At 42.7% G+C, this 17938-nt stretch overlaps 1 protein-coding gene across 1 annotated transcript in view; it reads right to left on the reverse strand.

Annotated features, from left to right (window-relative positions):
• LAMA3 (laminin subunit alpha 3) overlaps window positions 1-17938 on the reverse strand; it is a 188363-nt gene that overhangs the window by 40285 nt on the left and 130140 nt on the right. Inside the window, exons 42-45 of the mRNA XM_065397793.1 lie at window positions 15824-15937; window positions 11390-11499; window positions 7461-7541; window positions 5457-5563 (exon numbers count right to left, since the gene is read on the reverse strand). Of these exons, the coding sequence (XP_065253865.1) occupies window positions 5457-5563; window positions 7461-7541; window positions 11390-11499; window positions 15824-15937 (412 nt within the window). The remainder of the gene's footprint in view (window positions 1-5456; window positions 5564-7460; window positions 7542-11389; window positions 11500-15823; window positions 15938-17938) is intronic.

A 17938-nucleotide genomic window follows, 5' to 3' on the forward strand; every position in this document is an offset into this window, starting at 1 on the left:
GAGTGCCACTTGTAGTAAGAGGAGGCCCTGAGACATAAACCCTTGTATCAAAGGCCCGGTATGAGGCCTAAGGCATGAACTAAAGTAATGGTCAAGACTTTGCTAACATAAAGCAAAGTTAAGCTGTGAGCCAGAGGCAGGCCCTGCTCACAGAAACTGGCAAGGAAAAGGCTGATGCTGCAAAAAGATACATACCTAAAAGGTACTGGACACTAGATATCAGAACATTCGGATACTTGCACATTCCACACAGATAACAAGGAACAGGCTGACCCATCCCAATGACAGGGCCAAAAGGATAATATGATGGATAGAGTTGTTTTGTTCAAACCAACATGTACAAGATGAAAGGCGGCACCTTACTACGTAAAGGGGTTGTACCTTGCTACGTAGAGGGGTTGCACCTCAATACATCAGGAGTGATGTGTAATCTGTTTGTACCTGTGTATAAGAATGCATCCCTGAGTGGGTATCTTTGTCCGGCCTAGGGGCCAGTGGAAAGTCCCGCCACTGACTGAGCTGAGTCCATTGTCAAGGGAGCACATATGTACTGGCTAGCCGCACCTTAGCAGCACCTTGGACTTCATTTGCCCGGGAGCTGGAGACTGTGTATCTCTAAAGGCAATAAACCTGGCCGACGTGCCTTCGTACCTTACTAGAGTCTGTGGTCATTGGGGGTTCTCTTGGGATCTGCTGTGTCAGCTATCTGCGCAGAGCTGGGGCAGCACACAGAGGGAACACACGCACACAGCCGATTGATATCAACATTGAACAGAGCAGAGCACCACACCGGTAGCATCTGACACCACCACTGAAAATCACTGAAAAATGTCACGCGTGCCATAGGTTGCCGACCCCTGCTCTAGGCCATTAAAATGTGAGGGCAGACTCTGCAAATCTGTTTTTCAAGGATAAATAATTTGCATGTTATAGGAGCCGAAGAGCCAGATTCATTCAATCGGTGTAGAGCATTGTGCAGCATGCCCAGTTATGGAAAGTTTGCCAGTGTGTGTGTGTGTGGTGGCGGCACAAGGCTCCTTCAGTCTCAACCGTACCAGGGGGCTTGCAGGCAAAGTGGGCCGTGCTGCTGAGAGATGGGACATGGCCAGAAAGGTAAGAGATGTTCTGGTGGGGCTCCTATGGAGCACCCTAGAGAATTTAAAGCTGCTCTTCTTCAGTGGAACCCCAGAAGAAGGGGAGTTTTCACACAACTCTGCCCTACCTTGGGGGTGATTCCCCCAGCAATTTGCAATTTCATGTGCTACAGAGGGGTGAATCTGCACGTACCATATACTTTAAAATGAGAAGTTTTCAATGATCTTTACTAAGACTGTCAGAATAAAGATCCTCTAAACTTGGTATGCTATCAATGCTGGGAAAAGAGTAAAATAGAAATCATTCACTCCTGATGCTGATTTGTAGCCACAGAATTCACCTGACCTTTGTGGATCTATGCTGAAAAGCAACTCGGTGAGAATGGCATTGTAGGGCTCCATGTTTATCATTTCACCACTAATTTCTATTAAAAATGTGCTAACACTTCAAAAATAAATATATATATTTTATCTAATCATTAGATCTGCAACTCAACCTAGGATTTGAGAGTCAAGGGTGTACACAGGCATGCCTGCAGATGTTACCCAGGAAACCATTTTGTTGATGATTCACAGGTAGGAAGAGAATCCAATTCACCATCTCTTAGCTAAACTGGCTCTTCAATGCTTAATGGGTGTGAAACGTGACAAAAAAAAATTTGTCACAAAGAGAGAAAATATGACACAAATATCCATGTATAATATACACACACAGGGAAAAGATCTGTGGTGTAAGATGATGTCATTTTTACACGGTCACTTTTAAGAGTAGGACCAGGTTATAAGCCCCAGTTCAGGAAAGCAGCATGCTTAAATGTTTACCTGACATGAAGCTTTAGTGATCTGTAAAATCACAAGGCAGCTGTACTTTTATAACACAGCTGTTCATTTAAATCTTGAAGTTTTACCCAATGAAAATAATTCAGGTATTTTCTCCTGGTTGGCATGGGGATATGGTTGAGTTTGTACCTATGCCCTCAATATGCCAGTGCTGGACCTCATGTGAAATTAAAGGGATTTAGAAGTATCCAGGATGTCTTTTCATTATTTCCCTTTTTCCTCTCCACAAAAAAACATGGACCACAATTAAGTTTACATAGTAAAATACAGGCAATAAATGAGACAAGGGTTCTTTAAGCTGATCACTAAGGGTTTACTGTGAGGTGCTAATGCCAGCAATTCCTGTTGAAATCTAAGGGAATTGAGGGCACCCTATACCTTGAAGGAGGCACTTAGGACTGGGCTCCCTGCTGCCAAGAGTCAATGACAACTTTCTATGTGCCAGACTACAATGTTAAAGTAGTCTACCTTCTCCTTCACCATTTGCATCTTAGATCACTGGTAAGTTCAATTGATTGGTAATGGACACTTCACCAATGTCAGAGGGGAGACAGGAGTCACAAGGGAACTACTGCAAGAGAAGGATGGAATTTATTCTGAATACAGACACACTTGCACTCCTGCCGTGTATTATCCAGCCACCACTAGAGATATTCCAAGAAGTCTCCAAGAAGTGAAAATTAATTATGACTTTTATTACAGTCTCTGGCCCAACTACAGTAGCCAAAAAAAAAAAAAAAAGATGAAATTAAAGAGTTTTACAGCAAAGTGCAGAATGTCACTCACATAACAACCTGCCAAAACACGCTGTGCTGCTGATCGCAGGGGATTTTAATGCCAATGTGGAGAAAGAGGTGGCTGATCAGAATATAATGGCAGAGAGAAACTGAAACCAAACTGACTCACTGAATTCTGCTCTAAGTATTAACTTGTCCTCACAAACTCTTACTTTGGAATGAGAGCTGGAAAAAGGATAAATGCTCTTCAGATCAGCGCTATCAAAAATATAAGCCTAATAAAGTGGCATTACTGTAATGACGAAATGGAAAACCAGCATTAGCTAACAAAAAATTCTACCAGGTGCCAACAGCAACTCAGATTACCGGCTGTTTCTGTAATGTCTTAGACCAAAACCAACAAATAAACCAGTCATCTCAGCCACTCAGATAACAACCTGAGCAACACTGGAGAGAAGCAAAGAGTGGGAAACTCAGTAGTCACTGGTTTGAAACATTGCTAAAATGTGAGAAGGAAAAGTTGCTTTGGGGAGAAAATGAAGTGTGAGTTCATTAACATCAGAGAGAAGTAGAATAAGGTAGAATCAAAGGTCTCATCAAGAACAAAGCCCTACTTTCTATGAACAGGTACCAGTGCCCCAAAGGACAGAAGTAAATAAGGGCTGGAGGGCATAAGATCAAATCCTTTATTCCACAATGGTAATGGATAAAGCAAACATCATACACAGATGTCGTAAAATGTTCAAAAACACGTAGGCAATTTAGGACTCTGAGTCCCATTTTCAAGGTCCTTAGGGAGCTGGAACTTAAATCTCATTGACCTTCACTGAGACATAGGCTCCCAAAAGCCAGATTTACAAAGGTAGAGCCCTGCGTGGATACAAATTTATATCCACGGATATAAATCGGTATCCGTGGAACCGCAGGGCTCTCCCGGGAACCGCAGCAGCGAAAGGAGCAGAATGTGGGGCTGCCGCTTGCAGAAGTCAGTGCCCCACGCTGGCAGCTCCTCTGGCATGGCTGTACCGCCCCCAAACAGGGGATGCAGACAGCTGCGTGGAAGGGACGGGAGGCGGGGCTGGGGGCGGTACAGCTGCACCAGAGGAGCTGCCGGCATGGGGTGCTGGCTCCTGGGAGTGGCAGCCCCGCGTTCTGCTCCTTTCGCCTCTGCAGTTCCCAGGAGAGCCCTGCGGTTCCGCGGATACCGATTTATATCTGCGGATATCCGCATCCGTGGGTATAAATGTGTATTTGCTCAGGGCTCTATAGATAGGTGCCTAGTGGGACATACAAAAATGCCCAAGAAATGAGCTAGGGGCCTAACTGACTTTCAAATACCTAAATATCTTTGTAAATCTGTCCTTTAGCAGCTTGTGCCTCATTGACAGTCAGGATCTTAAATCTCACTAAGTGTCAAAGTCACTTGAAAATGGGACTTACATAATGGGTAAAATTTTCAAAAGTGACTATTTGAAAAATGTTGACTTTGAGTAGCATGTGCTGTGAAGTTCACAACCACAGTACTAGAAATGGAGTTTCCTGTGTCTGTGGCCATACTGTGCTCTTTCTCATGTCCAGAAAGCGAACATGTGAGGAACAAATGTCCAGGGACAAGTAAGTCCCACCCCTAAGATGTCTTTTGAAGGTTCTTTGTTCAATTTGTATTGCTTTTGTGTGTATTTCTGTCTTATTTAGGGCCAGGTTTTCCTCTCAGCTATACTAGTGAAACTCCACTTAAGGTAGCAGGGATGTCTTCAGTGCAATTACATCAGTGTAGCTGACACAGGAAGATTTGGCCCTCACTTTACCTCTTCTTTAGTTCACATATAACTCATAAGTACTAAACAAGACTGCACATTGTTTAAAAAAACAGCCTATTTCCTGAAAGAGACTGACGCCTAAGACACTAGGAGAAGTTGTATTTGTGCATCTCAGGGCACAATTTGCCCCACGTATGACATAAAACATCATTTGATCATGGCATGTACACTCTGAAGTTACAACTATTCTGTCCCAGGTACATTTAATGAAGGCAAATTAGGGGCTGGTCTACACTGGGGGGGGGGGGGGGGGAGATCGATCCAAGATACGCGAATAGCGTAGCTGAAGTCGAAGTATCTTGGATCAAATTACCTGGGGTCCACACGGCGCGGGATCGACGGCCGCGGCTCCCCTGTTGACTGCGCTACCGCCGCTCGCTCTGGTGGAGTTCCGGAGTCAACGGTGAGCGCGTTCGGGGATCGATATATCGCGTCTTAATGAGACGCGATATATCGATCCCGGATAAATCGATTGCTACCCGCTGTACGTGAAGACGTACCCTAGGACTACTCCATGACATATGCTTCATAAGCTTATATACAGCGTGGCAAGATCTCGCTTTGAGGTTGGCAAAAGAGGTTCAATAATGTACTCAACCATCCCTTTGGTGTGGGATGGAGAAACAGATCATCAATAGTGTTAAGAATTCAAAACTTAACTGCTATTAAATATGAACTATATTCCTCATAGGTTTTCATAGAATATCAGAGTTGGAAGGGACCTTAGGAGGTCATCTAGTCCACCCCCCTGCTCAAAGCAGGACTAATCCCCAGACAAATTTTTACCCCAGTTCCCTAAATGGCCCCCTCAAGGATTAAACTCACAACCCTGGGTTTAGCAGGCCAATGCTCAAACCACTGAGCTATCCCTCCTCCCTTACAGTCAGTTGTATCAAAACTCTTCCATTCCTTCATTGAAAGACAGACATTAGTATTCAACAAATTGTCTGTCTACCCTTACATACCTCCAGTAAGACGATCACAGCTAACCAGCTGACCATTATTATTACAATTACACTTCTGACAGTAACCTCCATATTTTAGCGGATTCCCAAAATATCCCGGAGCGCAGCTAGACAAAAGAAATATAGATATGTTATTAAATACTTGAAATTGCTTCCATCCCTTTTCTAAGATATATTTTCATTTAATAAAATCCTAGCCTTCCTTATAAACATAAAATTATAAAATTTTATATATAAAATTACAAAAATATATAACATTTTTTGGGAGCTATGCCTGCAAATCATGTTGCCTGGTATTGTGATCCTGTCAGATCTCATGTGCCAAACAGAATCACGCTGAACAGGAAACCTGCAAGTAGGAGCTAAAGGAAATGGTGACAGTGATTCACAAAGGTGTACCCTTCCTTCTGATCAGGGCCGCCCAGAGGATTCAGGGGGCCTGGGGCAAAGCAATTTCGGAGGTCCCTTCCATAAAAAAAAGTTGCAATACCATAGAATACTATATTCTCGTGGGGGCCCCTGTGGGGCCCGGGCTTGGGGCAAATTGCCCCACTTGCCCCCCGCTCTGGGCAGCCCTGCTTCTGATTCAGCACTGAACCAAGGCTACAGCATGCTGTTAAGGGACACTATGCAGCTGGTGGTGCTGTCTTTCAGTTGAGACATCACAATTTCTTGGCTACTTGTAATTAAAGATTCTTTGGCACCATTTGTAAGAGATGGGGTGCTAGTCCGTGTGTGCTGGTCAGCTTCCAACTCAGACGATTACAGTCTGCAAACTTAAATTCCCCCAGCACTTTAAACTGAATAAGATATTCTTCACTTCCTATTTTAAATTGTTGTGTAGTTTGTGCTACTAAACTATTGCAGTGTTTTAACCCAGAAGTGTCTGCAGTAAGACACACTGGGCTCATTTAGGATGAAGGGCAATATGTAGATGTAACATGATCACCATCGAGTTACAAACACTATTCAGAGAAGTGTGCACATTCCTCCTAAATCACTGAAGATGAAAGGTGAAGTAAACAAACTAATGCATAAGAAGAAAAGGGAAAATGTTTTTCAACTGGAAACAGAACAAAATAAGTGGGGCTATTATTGTTATTACAACGAATGGTACACACAATAAGACTATTCAAAGTGGTTGACTGCTCCTTTTGATAAAATCAGTATATACCAATTATATACGCTAAAGACAAATTATTCATTTATTTCTGTTCTCTATAGTGTGTATGATAAGTTACTCCCAGCTGTGCAATTAGTACAGTATCCAGCGCACTATATACACAGACAAGATTAGGGTATGGAACAGCTTCCATATGAGGAGAGATTTAAAAGACTGGGACTTTACAGTTTGGAAAAGAGATGACTAATGGGGGATCTGATAAAGGTCTATTAAATCTTGATTGCTGTGGAGAAAGTAAATAAGGAAATATTATTTACTCCTTCACATAACACAGGAACTAGGGGTCACTGAATGAAATTAATAGGCAGCAGGTTTAAAAAAAAACAAAAGGAAGTATTTCTTCACACAATGCACTGTCAACTTGTGGAACTCTTTGCCAGGGAATGTTGTGAAGGCCAAAACTACAAGGTTAAAAAAAGAACTAGATAAGTTCATGGAGGATAGGTCCATCAATGGCTATTTGCCAGGATGGGCAGGGGTACACTACCACACTCTGAGTGTCCGTATCCTCTGTTCACCAGAAGCTGGGAATGGATGACAGAGGATGGATCACTTGACAAGATACCGGGCTAGATGGACCATTGGTCTGACCCAGTATGGCTGTTCTTACGTTCTTCTGACAGATATTTATGTCTATATAGCTACCTAATTATACATTCATGCATATTACACACCTAATATATAAATACATACACAGTATTCTGCAGCAACATGCTTAGGTAAATATTCTAGTAAATAAATTAGGTAAATAAATAGGCATGTGTGGAGAGATACTCTTTTTACTGTCCATTTGAAAAGGCTTTAAGAGACAAGTCACTTACCTTTCACAATGTACTCCAGTATAGCCTTCTTTGCAGAAACACTGAACTTCTTCACCATTTGCCACACAGCCAGTTGCAAAACTGTGAGAAGATAAAAAAAATTATTTTCACGAAAGCATAATAAAGCTGTTCAGATTAGTTAGAACAGGGGCCAAATAACTTTCAGGAATAAAGGGTAATTTGGTGGTATAAATAACCAATGATATAGTTTAACAACCACAAGACAAATTACAGCAAATTATCCATTGAAGCTTCAAATTCTTCTACTAAATTCACTTCTTGGTTATTTTAAATATACTCCTGCCCTTCTAGATAGAACAAAATAGCTTATTCTGGAGAGGAATGCATACAACAAATCTTCTTAACAATAAGATTGTGAAATAAAACAGGTCTATGCAGATATTATTTTACTAAGCAAGAACCAACAGTTAAGTGCTAAAACAGCTTTGTTGGTTGTGTAGCCCTTTCGTACTTATGCTTAGAAGATTTTCATCTTATTTTAAATGAATTTCAAGGGATAACATCAATGTTTATTATACATCCAGGTGTATATAAATATTATCAATGTATTTCACATGAAATAGAAATTAAACAACCTCACATACAAATTATTTAAATGTAATTAATATAATAGTCAAGGTTCATATGAGATTTCAAAGTAAAATCACAATATTAATTTCTTAGCATGGATAGCAAAATTTTCCTATGAAAGAAAAAAAGAAAAAAAGCCCTCCAAAATACTGAAGTTCCCATGTAAACATAGTAATTTAATTGACGGCTCAACAGTTCTAATATAAAATACTGTTCTTCCCTACCCCCACATAGAAATCATAACAGGGTCTTGTGCTAACAGTTGTTCTTGAAAGGTTTAGAGCAGTGGTGGGCAACCTGTGGCCCGTCACGGTAATCCGCTGGCAGGCCACGAGACAGTTTGTTTACATCGACCGTCCGCAGGCACAGCCACCCGCAGCTCCCAATAAAAGCGGTTCGCCGTTCCTGGCCAATGGGAGCTGCGGGAAGCGGCACGGGCCGCAGGGACGTGCTGGCCGCCACTTCCCACAGAACCCATTGGCTGGGAACGGTGAACTGCGGCCACTGGGAGCTGCGGGCAGCCGTGCCTGTGGACGGTCAATGTAAACACTGTCTCGCGGCCCGCCAGCGGATTACCCTGACGGGCCATGTGCGGCCCATGGGCCGCAGCTTGCTCACCACTGGTTTAGAGCCCACACATGCTAAATCCACTTTTCCTATAATTGACATTTTTATTTATAATAATTATTTAAAACAACAATTTATAAATCAGTGGGGATTGATAATTCTTGCTATAAATTTTCCTCTGCATTTGAAATGTTTAAATAGAGTTTTAAGGAAGAAGGAACCGATCAGCTATGCAGATGTCCAATGCACCCACAAAACTAAGAACTTGCTAGGAATTGTACCTAACGCTATTTTCCTTTTTGCATTGAGGTAATAGAGAGGTGCACAACCCAAAAGGGAGCTCTGGGAGTGATGATACCTCTTGAGCTTCCTAGTACACAGAGGGAGAACTCATGTTGGACCATGCCTACTCTTCCTGACATACCTACCTAGCTTCAAGGTCCATTGTAGAGGGACTACTATTGCTTGGCTGTAGGATGGGGTGTGTGCGATGGAGATAGCCTACTAGTGCACCTTCCATCTTTTGACCATTCACCTGGGCCATAAGCGCCTGGATAAAGTAATCTGGTCTATGAAAGACTGGAATCAAATACCCGTTCCCCCACCCACCCTTCCAAAAAAATATATATTGCTCTTACTTTGGAGGAAAAGTGGATGACTCCACCAATGCTAGGTGGAACATTCCCTGTGCAGAGAATGGTAGCAATTAGATCAATACGGACTTATGAGTCGAATGCAGGTTTCATGGTTTCCCCAATTATCTTAGCACTCTTAAAATGAAAGATGAATAAAAATATGTTCAGCTGACCTCAGGCAAACACCTGCAGAAGAAGCCGATGCCGTCAGGAACAGATCCATCAGAGAATTCTCTGATAGATGAAAAGCCTGTCTACTGCTTACCAGTGAAAAATCTCTTACTTAAGGCTATCTAGCCTCTGCCTCTGCACCTGGCAAATAATGTGTAATACTCTTACCAATACAGCGCTTAGGTTTTATTAGAGCTATGATTTTTTCTTTACCTGAAGACACATGCACTTTCACATTTTAGCACTGAGCAATCACCACAAACAGGTGGCTCAAAACAATATGCACTTACAGCCCATTTTACTGCTAATGACTTTAAAAATCTAGTAACATTCTTAAGATCCTAGCAAATATAATTGTTTCTCACCATTCAGTAGTGTTTGCTGAGCTGCAGTTTGGTGAGCATGTTTACACGTGTATGTATGTTTCATCTGCCAAGCTAGTGGAATCTTTCAAATATAGTCAGACCAACATAAATCCACTTACATGTTTACAAGTTTTAATTATTTTTCTGAGTGCGGACTTTACAGAACACTAAATCTCTCTGCACTCACACAAAGGCTTGTTCCCTCTTAGCCAATTATCTCCGCTCTGGTTTGGACACTAAACGGGACAGCAAAAATAATTTCCATGCCATGTCTCAGGAATATGGCTTCACTAGCACAGAAAGCGGGCATGGATTGCAAAGGAGAAATCCCTATTGAGAACAAATGTGTTTTCAACAGCTAATGGAATAGAGTAACTCCTCACTTAATGTCCTCCCGCTTAACGTCGCTGCTCAATTAGGGAACATGCTTGTTTAAAGTTGTGCAATGCTCCCTTATAACACCGTTTGGCTGCCTGCTCTGTCCACTGCTTGTAAGATTCTGTGGAAGAGCAGCGACTTTACAAGGGAGCATTGCACAAGTTCCTTTTCTCCGCCTCCACCCCCTCCCTCCCAGCGCTTCCCCAGGCACTTAGGACTTTCTGGGAGGGAGGGAGGGGGAGCAGTGGGTAAGCGCTGCGTCTCCACTCCTCCCCCACCCTCCCAGAAAGTCCTAAGCGCGAAGTGCTGGGAGGGAGGGGGAGGAGCGGGGAAGCGCTGAGTCTCCGCTCCTGCCCCTCCTGCCCAAGCGCCGCCAAACAGCTGTTTGGCGGCGCTTAGGACTTTCGGGGGGAGGGAAGGAGCAGGGATGCGGCGTACTCTGGAGAGGAGGTGGAGTGGGGGTGGGAAGAGGTGGGCCTGGAGTGGAGCGGGGACGGGAAGAGGCAGGCCTGGAGCATCCCCCGGCAAAGTTGGTGCCTGTTCTTCTCTGGGGAAGCTGCTGCTGCTACTGCGGAGGTGCTTCCTGGCGTCCTTGCATGCAGCGGGCTGTGCCTGTGTGAGGTAAGTCAGGGGCACTTCCCAACCACAGTACAGTACTGTACAGTATATAATGCCTTTTGTCTGCCCCCAAAAAATTTCCTTGGAACCTAACCCCCTGCATTTACATTAAATCTTATGGGAAAATTGGATTTGTTTAACATCGTTTCACTTAAAGTTGCATTTTTCAGGAACATAACTACAACGTTAAGTGAGGAGTTACTGTACATGAAAGCCCTGGGAAACATCGATATGTATGGGGACAGATGCTGCATATAGCTCATAAACAAAACAGGCCCACCCCTGCAATTCACTGCACATGGGTGCACCACTGTGCCTGTGCAGAGCCCCACCGAAGTAAGGGGGTTACCCCGGTGCTCTGCGGGGAGCCCTTGTGCAATCAATTGCAGGATCAGGGCTACAGTTAGAATCTTGAACTTATTAAAAAAAACCAATGACATAAGTTACAGCACTTAGTTATTATTGTATGTATGGCACTAGCGCCTAGATAATCCAACCAAGACTGAGACCCCAAGCACAGAGTAAAACACAGTCTCTACCTACTTACCGTAAATAACTTCCACCCCCATACCTTTTTTTAACTTGACACTATATTGTACAATACCTGTTTGTGTAAGGACAAGGGCACACCCTACAGGAACCTTGACTGGCATCGCCAAAATAACCTTCTTTACAGCGGTCACATTTTTCCCCGGCAGTATTATGTTGACAGCCCTTAAAAATGAAACAAACAAGACAATTAACTGTGGCCTAACTTTGTAGGGTTTATTGTCATTACCACTAGGAAATTAAAGCTGATCTGTTCTAAACCTCTGAGGGTGTATTTTTTTCACCCACAGTTACGCATTTATTGCAAAACGGCCTATGCTACAGAAATAAATTTGTTTCACCCATTGTCTAGTTGTAGAGAGCACATTTTTCCACTACTAGTTGAGGACAAACAGACTAAGTAAATACTATTAAACTTATTTTAACAGGATACTCAAAGCAGCAGTGCAGTTGCTTAATGAGCGTTGTCCCTTACGTGTGTATCTGTCTTGATATTTTGAGTGAATCCATTAAAAATTCACTAGGTCTGAATGCAACTTTAAATTTTGCATTTTAATGTATATTATAAAATCTGGGAAATTATGAACAGTTTTAAAAACACACATTTAACTGAGTCCAGACACACTTCCTCCCTAAGTCCCAGGAAATTAATTTTAAAAGTAGTCTGCTTAATAGATTCAGTTAAGATTTTAATTTCATGTACTTTTCCCAAAATGCATGTAATTTGTATTTAATTTACTAATTGGAATGAACAATTAATGAATAATGAACGCCGAGAAAACAAATCTAACTGCCGTAGCCAACTTTTCCATGATAAGACTCCAGAGAATAAAATCTCATTTTAGAGACGTTCTTATTCACATTAGTGTCAATGAGTCATGTGTGTATTTGGTGGGCAAGTGGGACATTGCTTTTTGCTTCAACTAAAATTCTTATACACAAAATATTTGTTAATTTACAGCTGAACTTGTTCAAACTCATTTTCTAGCAGACATAGAAATCCAGGAAATTACCAATAAAGCCAATATTTGCATCCACATTAATCTACAATCACATACCCTACCATCTAAGCATCATAAACCTCTAACACACTCATACTCCTCCACTCCACAGCCATACCCCCTTAGCACTCCGATGTACAATCTATCTCAGCAGTGCACACATTCAGTTCCTAACAGTCAAATGCACAATCTGATCTCTGACATCTGTATTAAGATGCCGCTATACCTATGTCTATAGATAATGTAAGTCTATAATCTGTTACTTGTACATGACACAGTACAGAGTCATTGATAAGTATTAAAAGTGGAATAGGCTAGAGGATTTGAGAGGCATGGGTGAACCAGAACTGTGGGTGGGCATGGGGTAGGAGAGCAGGACTTTTGGGGGTGGGGAGGAGAAGTGGACCTTTGGCTGGGTTCAAACATGTGTAGGGCAGGCTGCAGTTCCATTCTCATGAACCTCCTATGGCTCAGAGCAAAACTCCTCTAGCCTCTGATTTGCAGCAGAGGGACTCCCCTCCCCACAAGTGACAGCAGACTCCTCTGCCTTTTCCATCTCTTCTTGCACTCAAGCCCCCCATACCTTCTCCACCCAAGCATCCGCATCTTCATTCATTCCCCCTACCCTCCCACATAGATCCATTCAACCCTACTCCTGCACAAGAGCCCATACCTTGTTTTGTGCTTAAGGGAAAGAATGAAAAATATGGCCTGCTTGTGAGAGGTTATGAGAATGGATGTGTGAAGTTGTACTTTGTGGTGACTGTGGCTGTTTTAACTGGTGGGAACCAAATAAACATACAGTCAGGGCCAAAATTTCTCGAAGGACCTATTTTAAAATGTGGCCTCCTCAAAAGCTGATGAATATTTTCCTTAAAAATTACATGGAAAATTTACATGAACAGTTACTATGGCAAATCTGAAGACTAAATTCAATAGTTAAAGTGTGAAAGAGAGATTTTAATGCTGCTGCAGGTTCAAATCTCAAACCATGCTTAACTCTGGAGTCACTACTGACCCCTGCAAAATATACATCCTGATTGCTGAGGGCTTGTCTACATGGTGCGTTAGTGTGCACCAGCTGGGGTGTGAATTCTAGTGAATGCCAGCATGACACACACTGACTGGCCATGTGGACCCTGCTGGTGCCCACTAAAAGTTCCATAGTGCGCACTGATGTGCAACATCTGAAACAATGCTAAGTTAATGCATGCTGGGGAACGTTCTGGCTATGCCTACTCTACGAGTTGGGGGTGCGATTCCCAGCTCAGGTACACCTACTTGTGCTAGCTCAATGAGAGCTAGTGTGAGTATAAATAGCAGTGTTGCCACGGTAACACAGGCAGCAGTAGCACGGGGTTCTGGTGGGTTTGCACTCAGCATGGCTAAGTTGTGCCCCACTGCTGCCCATGGTACCAGCAACTACATTACTATTTATACTCACGCTAGCCCTATCTGTATACAAGCTGGGAATCACAGCCCTAGCATGTAACATAGCCGTAGCTTAGTGTACGCTAGTACAGTCCATGTGGCCACTTAGTGTGCATCATGCTGGGTGCACCAGAATTTACTCCCCAGCTGGTGCGCACTAACGCAGCGTGTAGACAAACCCTGCACTGCGGAAGCCAAGAGAAGTCTATAGAAATGGAGGGAAAAAGGTTTCTTGTGGCATGGGGAGCCTTTTACAGATTTCATACATGGATCACATTTAATGGGCCACATCATCCCGTTGGCAGCCTGTCTCTAGGAGATGAAAGGAACAAAAATCCTATTCCAATGGCCCTAAAGCATGATGGAGGGAAGCCAAAGCAGCAACATCCTCATCATCCCTCCCTCAAAATTTAAGGGGGCATGGCCAGGTAGAGGGGAGACGTGACTGGAGTGACAGCTACTCTTTGCAGCAGCATCCTTTAAAACTCCAGCGGAAAGTCCCAGGGGAAGATATCAGAAACCCTGTCAACATTAACTCACAGACTCCCCTACAATGAGAGTGGGCAGGCTTTGGCAGGAAAGTGGGCTGTTGGTGGAAGAACAATTGGTGGAAGAAGAGTTCAGGGAGCACAACGGAGAATGCACGAATGTTTTGATGTCTGCCCCCGGCTCCCCCTACAAACAGACAAACCCCACCCAATGGGGTCAGAAGCTGGCAACTCTGGGCCTGATCTAAAGCCCACTGAAGTCAATGGATAGACTTCTATCAACTACAATGGGCTTTGTGAGTGTCCTCTGCACCAAGCTTTCCTGCGTGACTTTGCTCATCTTATAGTTTGTCTCTAGGGCAGGGAATGTTTTATCTCAACATATTCAGAAGTTAATTGTGCTTGCATCTAAATGACATATTTTAGGCTCAAAAACTGAAGTTTACACTTTTCAACCTTATCTTGAACTGATCTAAACATCCTCATCTCTATCTTTCTGCTGCAGTGCTTTCCTGTCATGGCCTGTTCTGTCTCCCAGTGAAGCGCATTGTGAGTCATTCGCTGGAACATGCTGAACTGTCTCATAACTAACATTTAACCAAAAGGATTTGTTGAAACAAAGTCAAAGGGTATTGCATATTGCAAAGGAATGCACTGCAGGCAGAAAGAATTAATAACTTACAAAAAATAAACAGGGGAAAATAAATCATGAAAGAGAATTTGGCAAGGTGTTTGTTTACATAAAAAGGGTGCAATTAAGAATTAGCAAAAATTTTCAAGTTGGAATTTTTCAGAATAAACCATAAAAACTAAGGTGTTATTTAACTGCCAAGAATATAAACTAGAAATACACAGTAGGCCAAATTTCATGCTCACACAACCACGGGGGTTCCTTGACTTCGGTGGGGTTACTCCAGACTTAAAATGGTTATCTAGGTGCAGAATTCACCCCACTGTACCTACAGTTCAATTGCAGATTTGTAATTTATCTAACTTCTCTCCTGCTAGCCCAATCCTGTCTTCTCCAGTAAATATTATCCGTGTAATTGTAATCTAAGATTTGTTTTGCAAAGTGAGCAAGCAAACAGTGTCTTCGTTTTTCAAGAATGTAATTATTTATTTGAATATGGGGTCGGCTCCTGCAAACCCTTATGTGCATAGTGCTACGGACTACACATGAGAGTAAAAGTTTGCTGGACTGGACTCTATAAGATAACTAAGACCCTGATCCTGCAAACACTTACCCATGTGCTTAATTGAGGGGGCTGGGGTAGCATGGGACAACCAGAGTTGTGGGAAGAGGCACAGGAGAAATGTGGAATGAAGACTGAATGAAACTACTGACCTGTGCAAAGTTAAGCATGTGAAAGTGTTTGCAGGATTGGGACCTAAATGCATACACAGTAAAAAATTCAGGTATTATAATTCAGTCAAAGAATTGAACTAGTTACACATGAATCATTTTGTGGCAATAATGAAGAAAGGAATGCTATGTATTCCACAGTTCAGTAAAGAAGTGGATATTCTGCTTTTTTACACTAGTTTCAACGATATTAATGTTTTACTTACAATACATATTCCAGAACCATCCTGGCATCTATTTGAATTTCCATTGCAATTGCAGGGTACACAGCGTCCTGTAAATAATCCTTTATTCTCACGATAAAATCCAGGGCTACATTCCTATTAAGTATACAGGAAAATATACATGTTAAATAAAAGTGGGGGAAAGAAGGATTCCACAGCCTCCACAGGCTACAAAGATCAGTATTTTAAAATCTGTTGGCCACACCCAGAAAACTATAGTAGAAAATGTTTCCTGATTGATAGGCTTTTTTTTTTTTTTTTTGAGCAAATTGTTACTTTCTTAATAATAATTATTTTAGCTTATAAAGTAGCATCGGAGCAGATGACAGGGACTCCAGCTGCGTATCAGCTGGTGGCCAATCATTTCAAATAATTTTATAAAAATAATGCAGCTTTCAAAGTAGGATTGTATCACACAGGCTTTGGGGGTTCGGTGTGGTAATAGACAAGTGGGTTTCTTTCTACAGAGATCTGCTGGCCAAACCATAGAATCATGGCGGGGGATGGGGGTGGGGGTGGGGAGTAGAGGAAAATACCATTACTCAAGCCCATGAACTGTTAAAGCACTTGGGCCCTGATCCTGCAAACACTTATGCATGTTCTCACCTTTATGCCATTGATTTAAATGGGACTACTCACAGTACTCAAATTAACCATGAGCATAAGTATTTGCAGGATCAAGGCCTTGCTGAGTAGCTGCACTGGTGCTCCCTTACTCCGGCAGGGATATTCCATCATCCTGACCCTCACAGAAGACCACTGAGCAAGACATTTCCTGCGGCTAAGCAAAGGGGTCTAGAATTTGGCCTTTAAACAGCAGCCACAGAAGACGTTAATGTAGATTTATACCAGAAGGTTCTGGAAGGGCTGCCTATAGGCGCTTTATATGTTACAGTGGTTACATAAAATCTTAGTGCCCAGGTAACTACAGTGTATTCTTTAGAAACACTTCCAGTGTGGTAACTTCTATATTAACTCGTCATGATTTCCAAAATTATTCCACCTGGAGCTATATGAAGCCACGTTTAGGCAGAGTGAGACAAGGTTCCAAAATATGCAGCAGTTTGATTTTAAAGTACAGGCTTGTCCTAGGGACCAATGACACATGAAAAGACTGTTCAGTCACTGAAAGCACGTGAGCAGAATTTATATTGTATGTCAGATCAATCAAAGTCAATTTTAAGTAGGGAAACAGAGGAGCTGAACTGGAGAAAGATAATGAAAAGGAAGCAAGAGACAACTGTCAGCAGTATTAGCCTATACCATTTAGGTGCTAACTAACATGTTGAGATCAGGTCATTACTGGCATGGGAGCAGAAGCAGGGAGGGTGAAAAGAGCTTTCTCCACTATTTGAGCCTCTTTATGCATGGACCAGTCTTAACTGCAGTACCTGTGTTCTTCTGACTGCTCCCTGTGGGGGCCTTCTGGAGTACTAGGCACCCCAAAAATTGCATGGCATGGTCCTTCTCCCCAACCCCTCTTCACTGGGAGCTGAACTGGCTGACTGTGCAGGAGATCACATGCTACATCCTTCTAAGAGGTGGTAGGGACTGTGATACCTGGGGCACACCGTGCTTTCCAAAATGCCTCCAGGAGTTACCCCTCAGGCAGTGCAGCTCTGCACAGTCCCCATCAGGCCTGTGCCTAAAGGGCAGAATCTGGCCCCAAACATATTTAATAAAATAATTGGCACGTGAACTACAAATCCTGCAAATTCTTGCTCAGATGAGTCGTGGCCCTGAGCTCCATGGGACCACTCACGGGAATAAGGGTTAGCAGAATCAGGCCGTACACCGTAGTCTAAGTTGCTTTAGGCATGAGTATTTATGAAAGATTCTGAATGAGAATTAGGAATTTATTAAACATACATTTGGCAGAGAAAAACCTCAGCCCCGCAGCAGCACAAGGATTTTAACAGAATACTGCAATGAAAGTTGTTGATGTTTAAACAATGAGAGTTCACCTGTGATCTGTTGGAAATTCCACCCTTGCTTTCAGTGGTATGTGGGATTAATGTAATTAAATGTACATAAGGCCTGATCCTGCACCATTTAAATCAATATGAGTTTTAATATTGACTTCACTGGGAGCACGGG

Source organism: Emys orbicularis, chromosome 2, assembly GCF_028017835.1.
Source record: "Emys orbicularis isolate rEmyOrb1 chromosome 2, rEmyOrb1.hap1, whole genome shotgun sequence".
In the NCBI taxonomy this organism is placed as follows: domain Eukaryota; kingdom Metazoa; phylum Chordata; order Testudines; family Emydidae; genus Emys; species Emys orbicularis.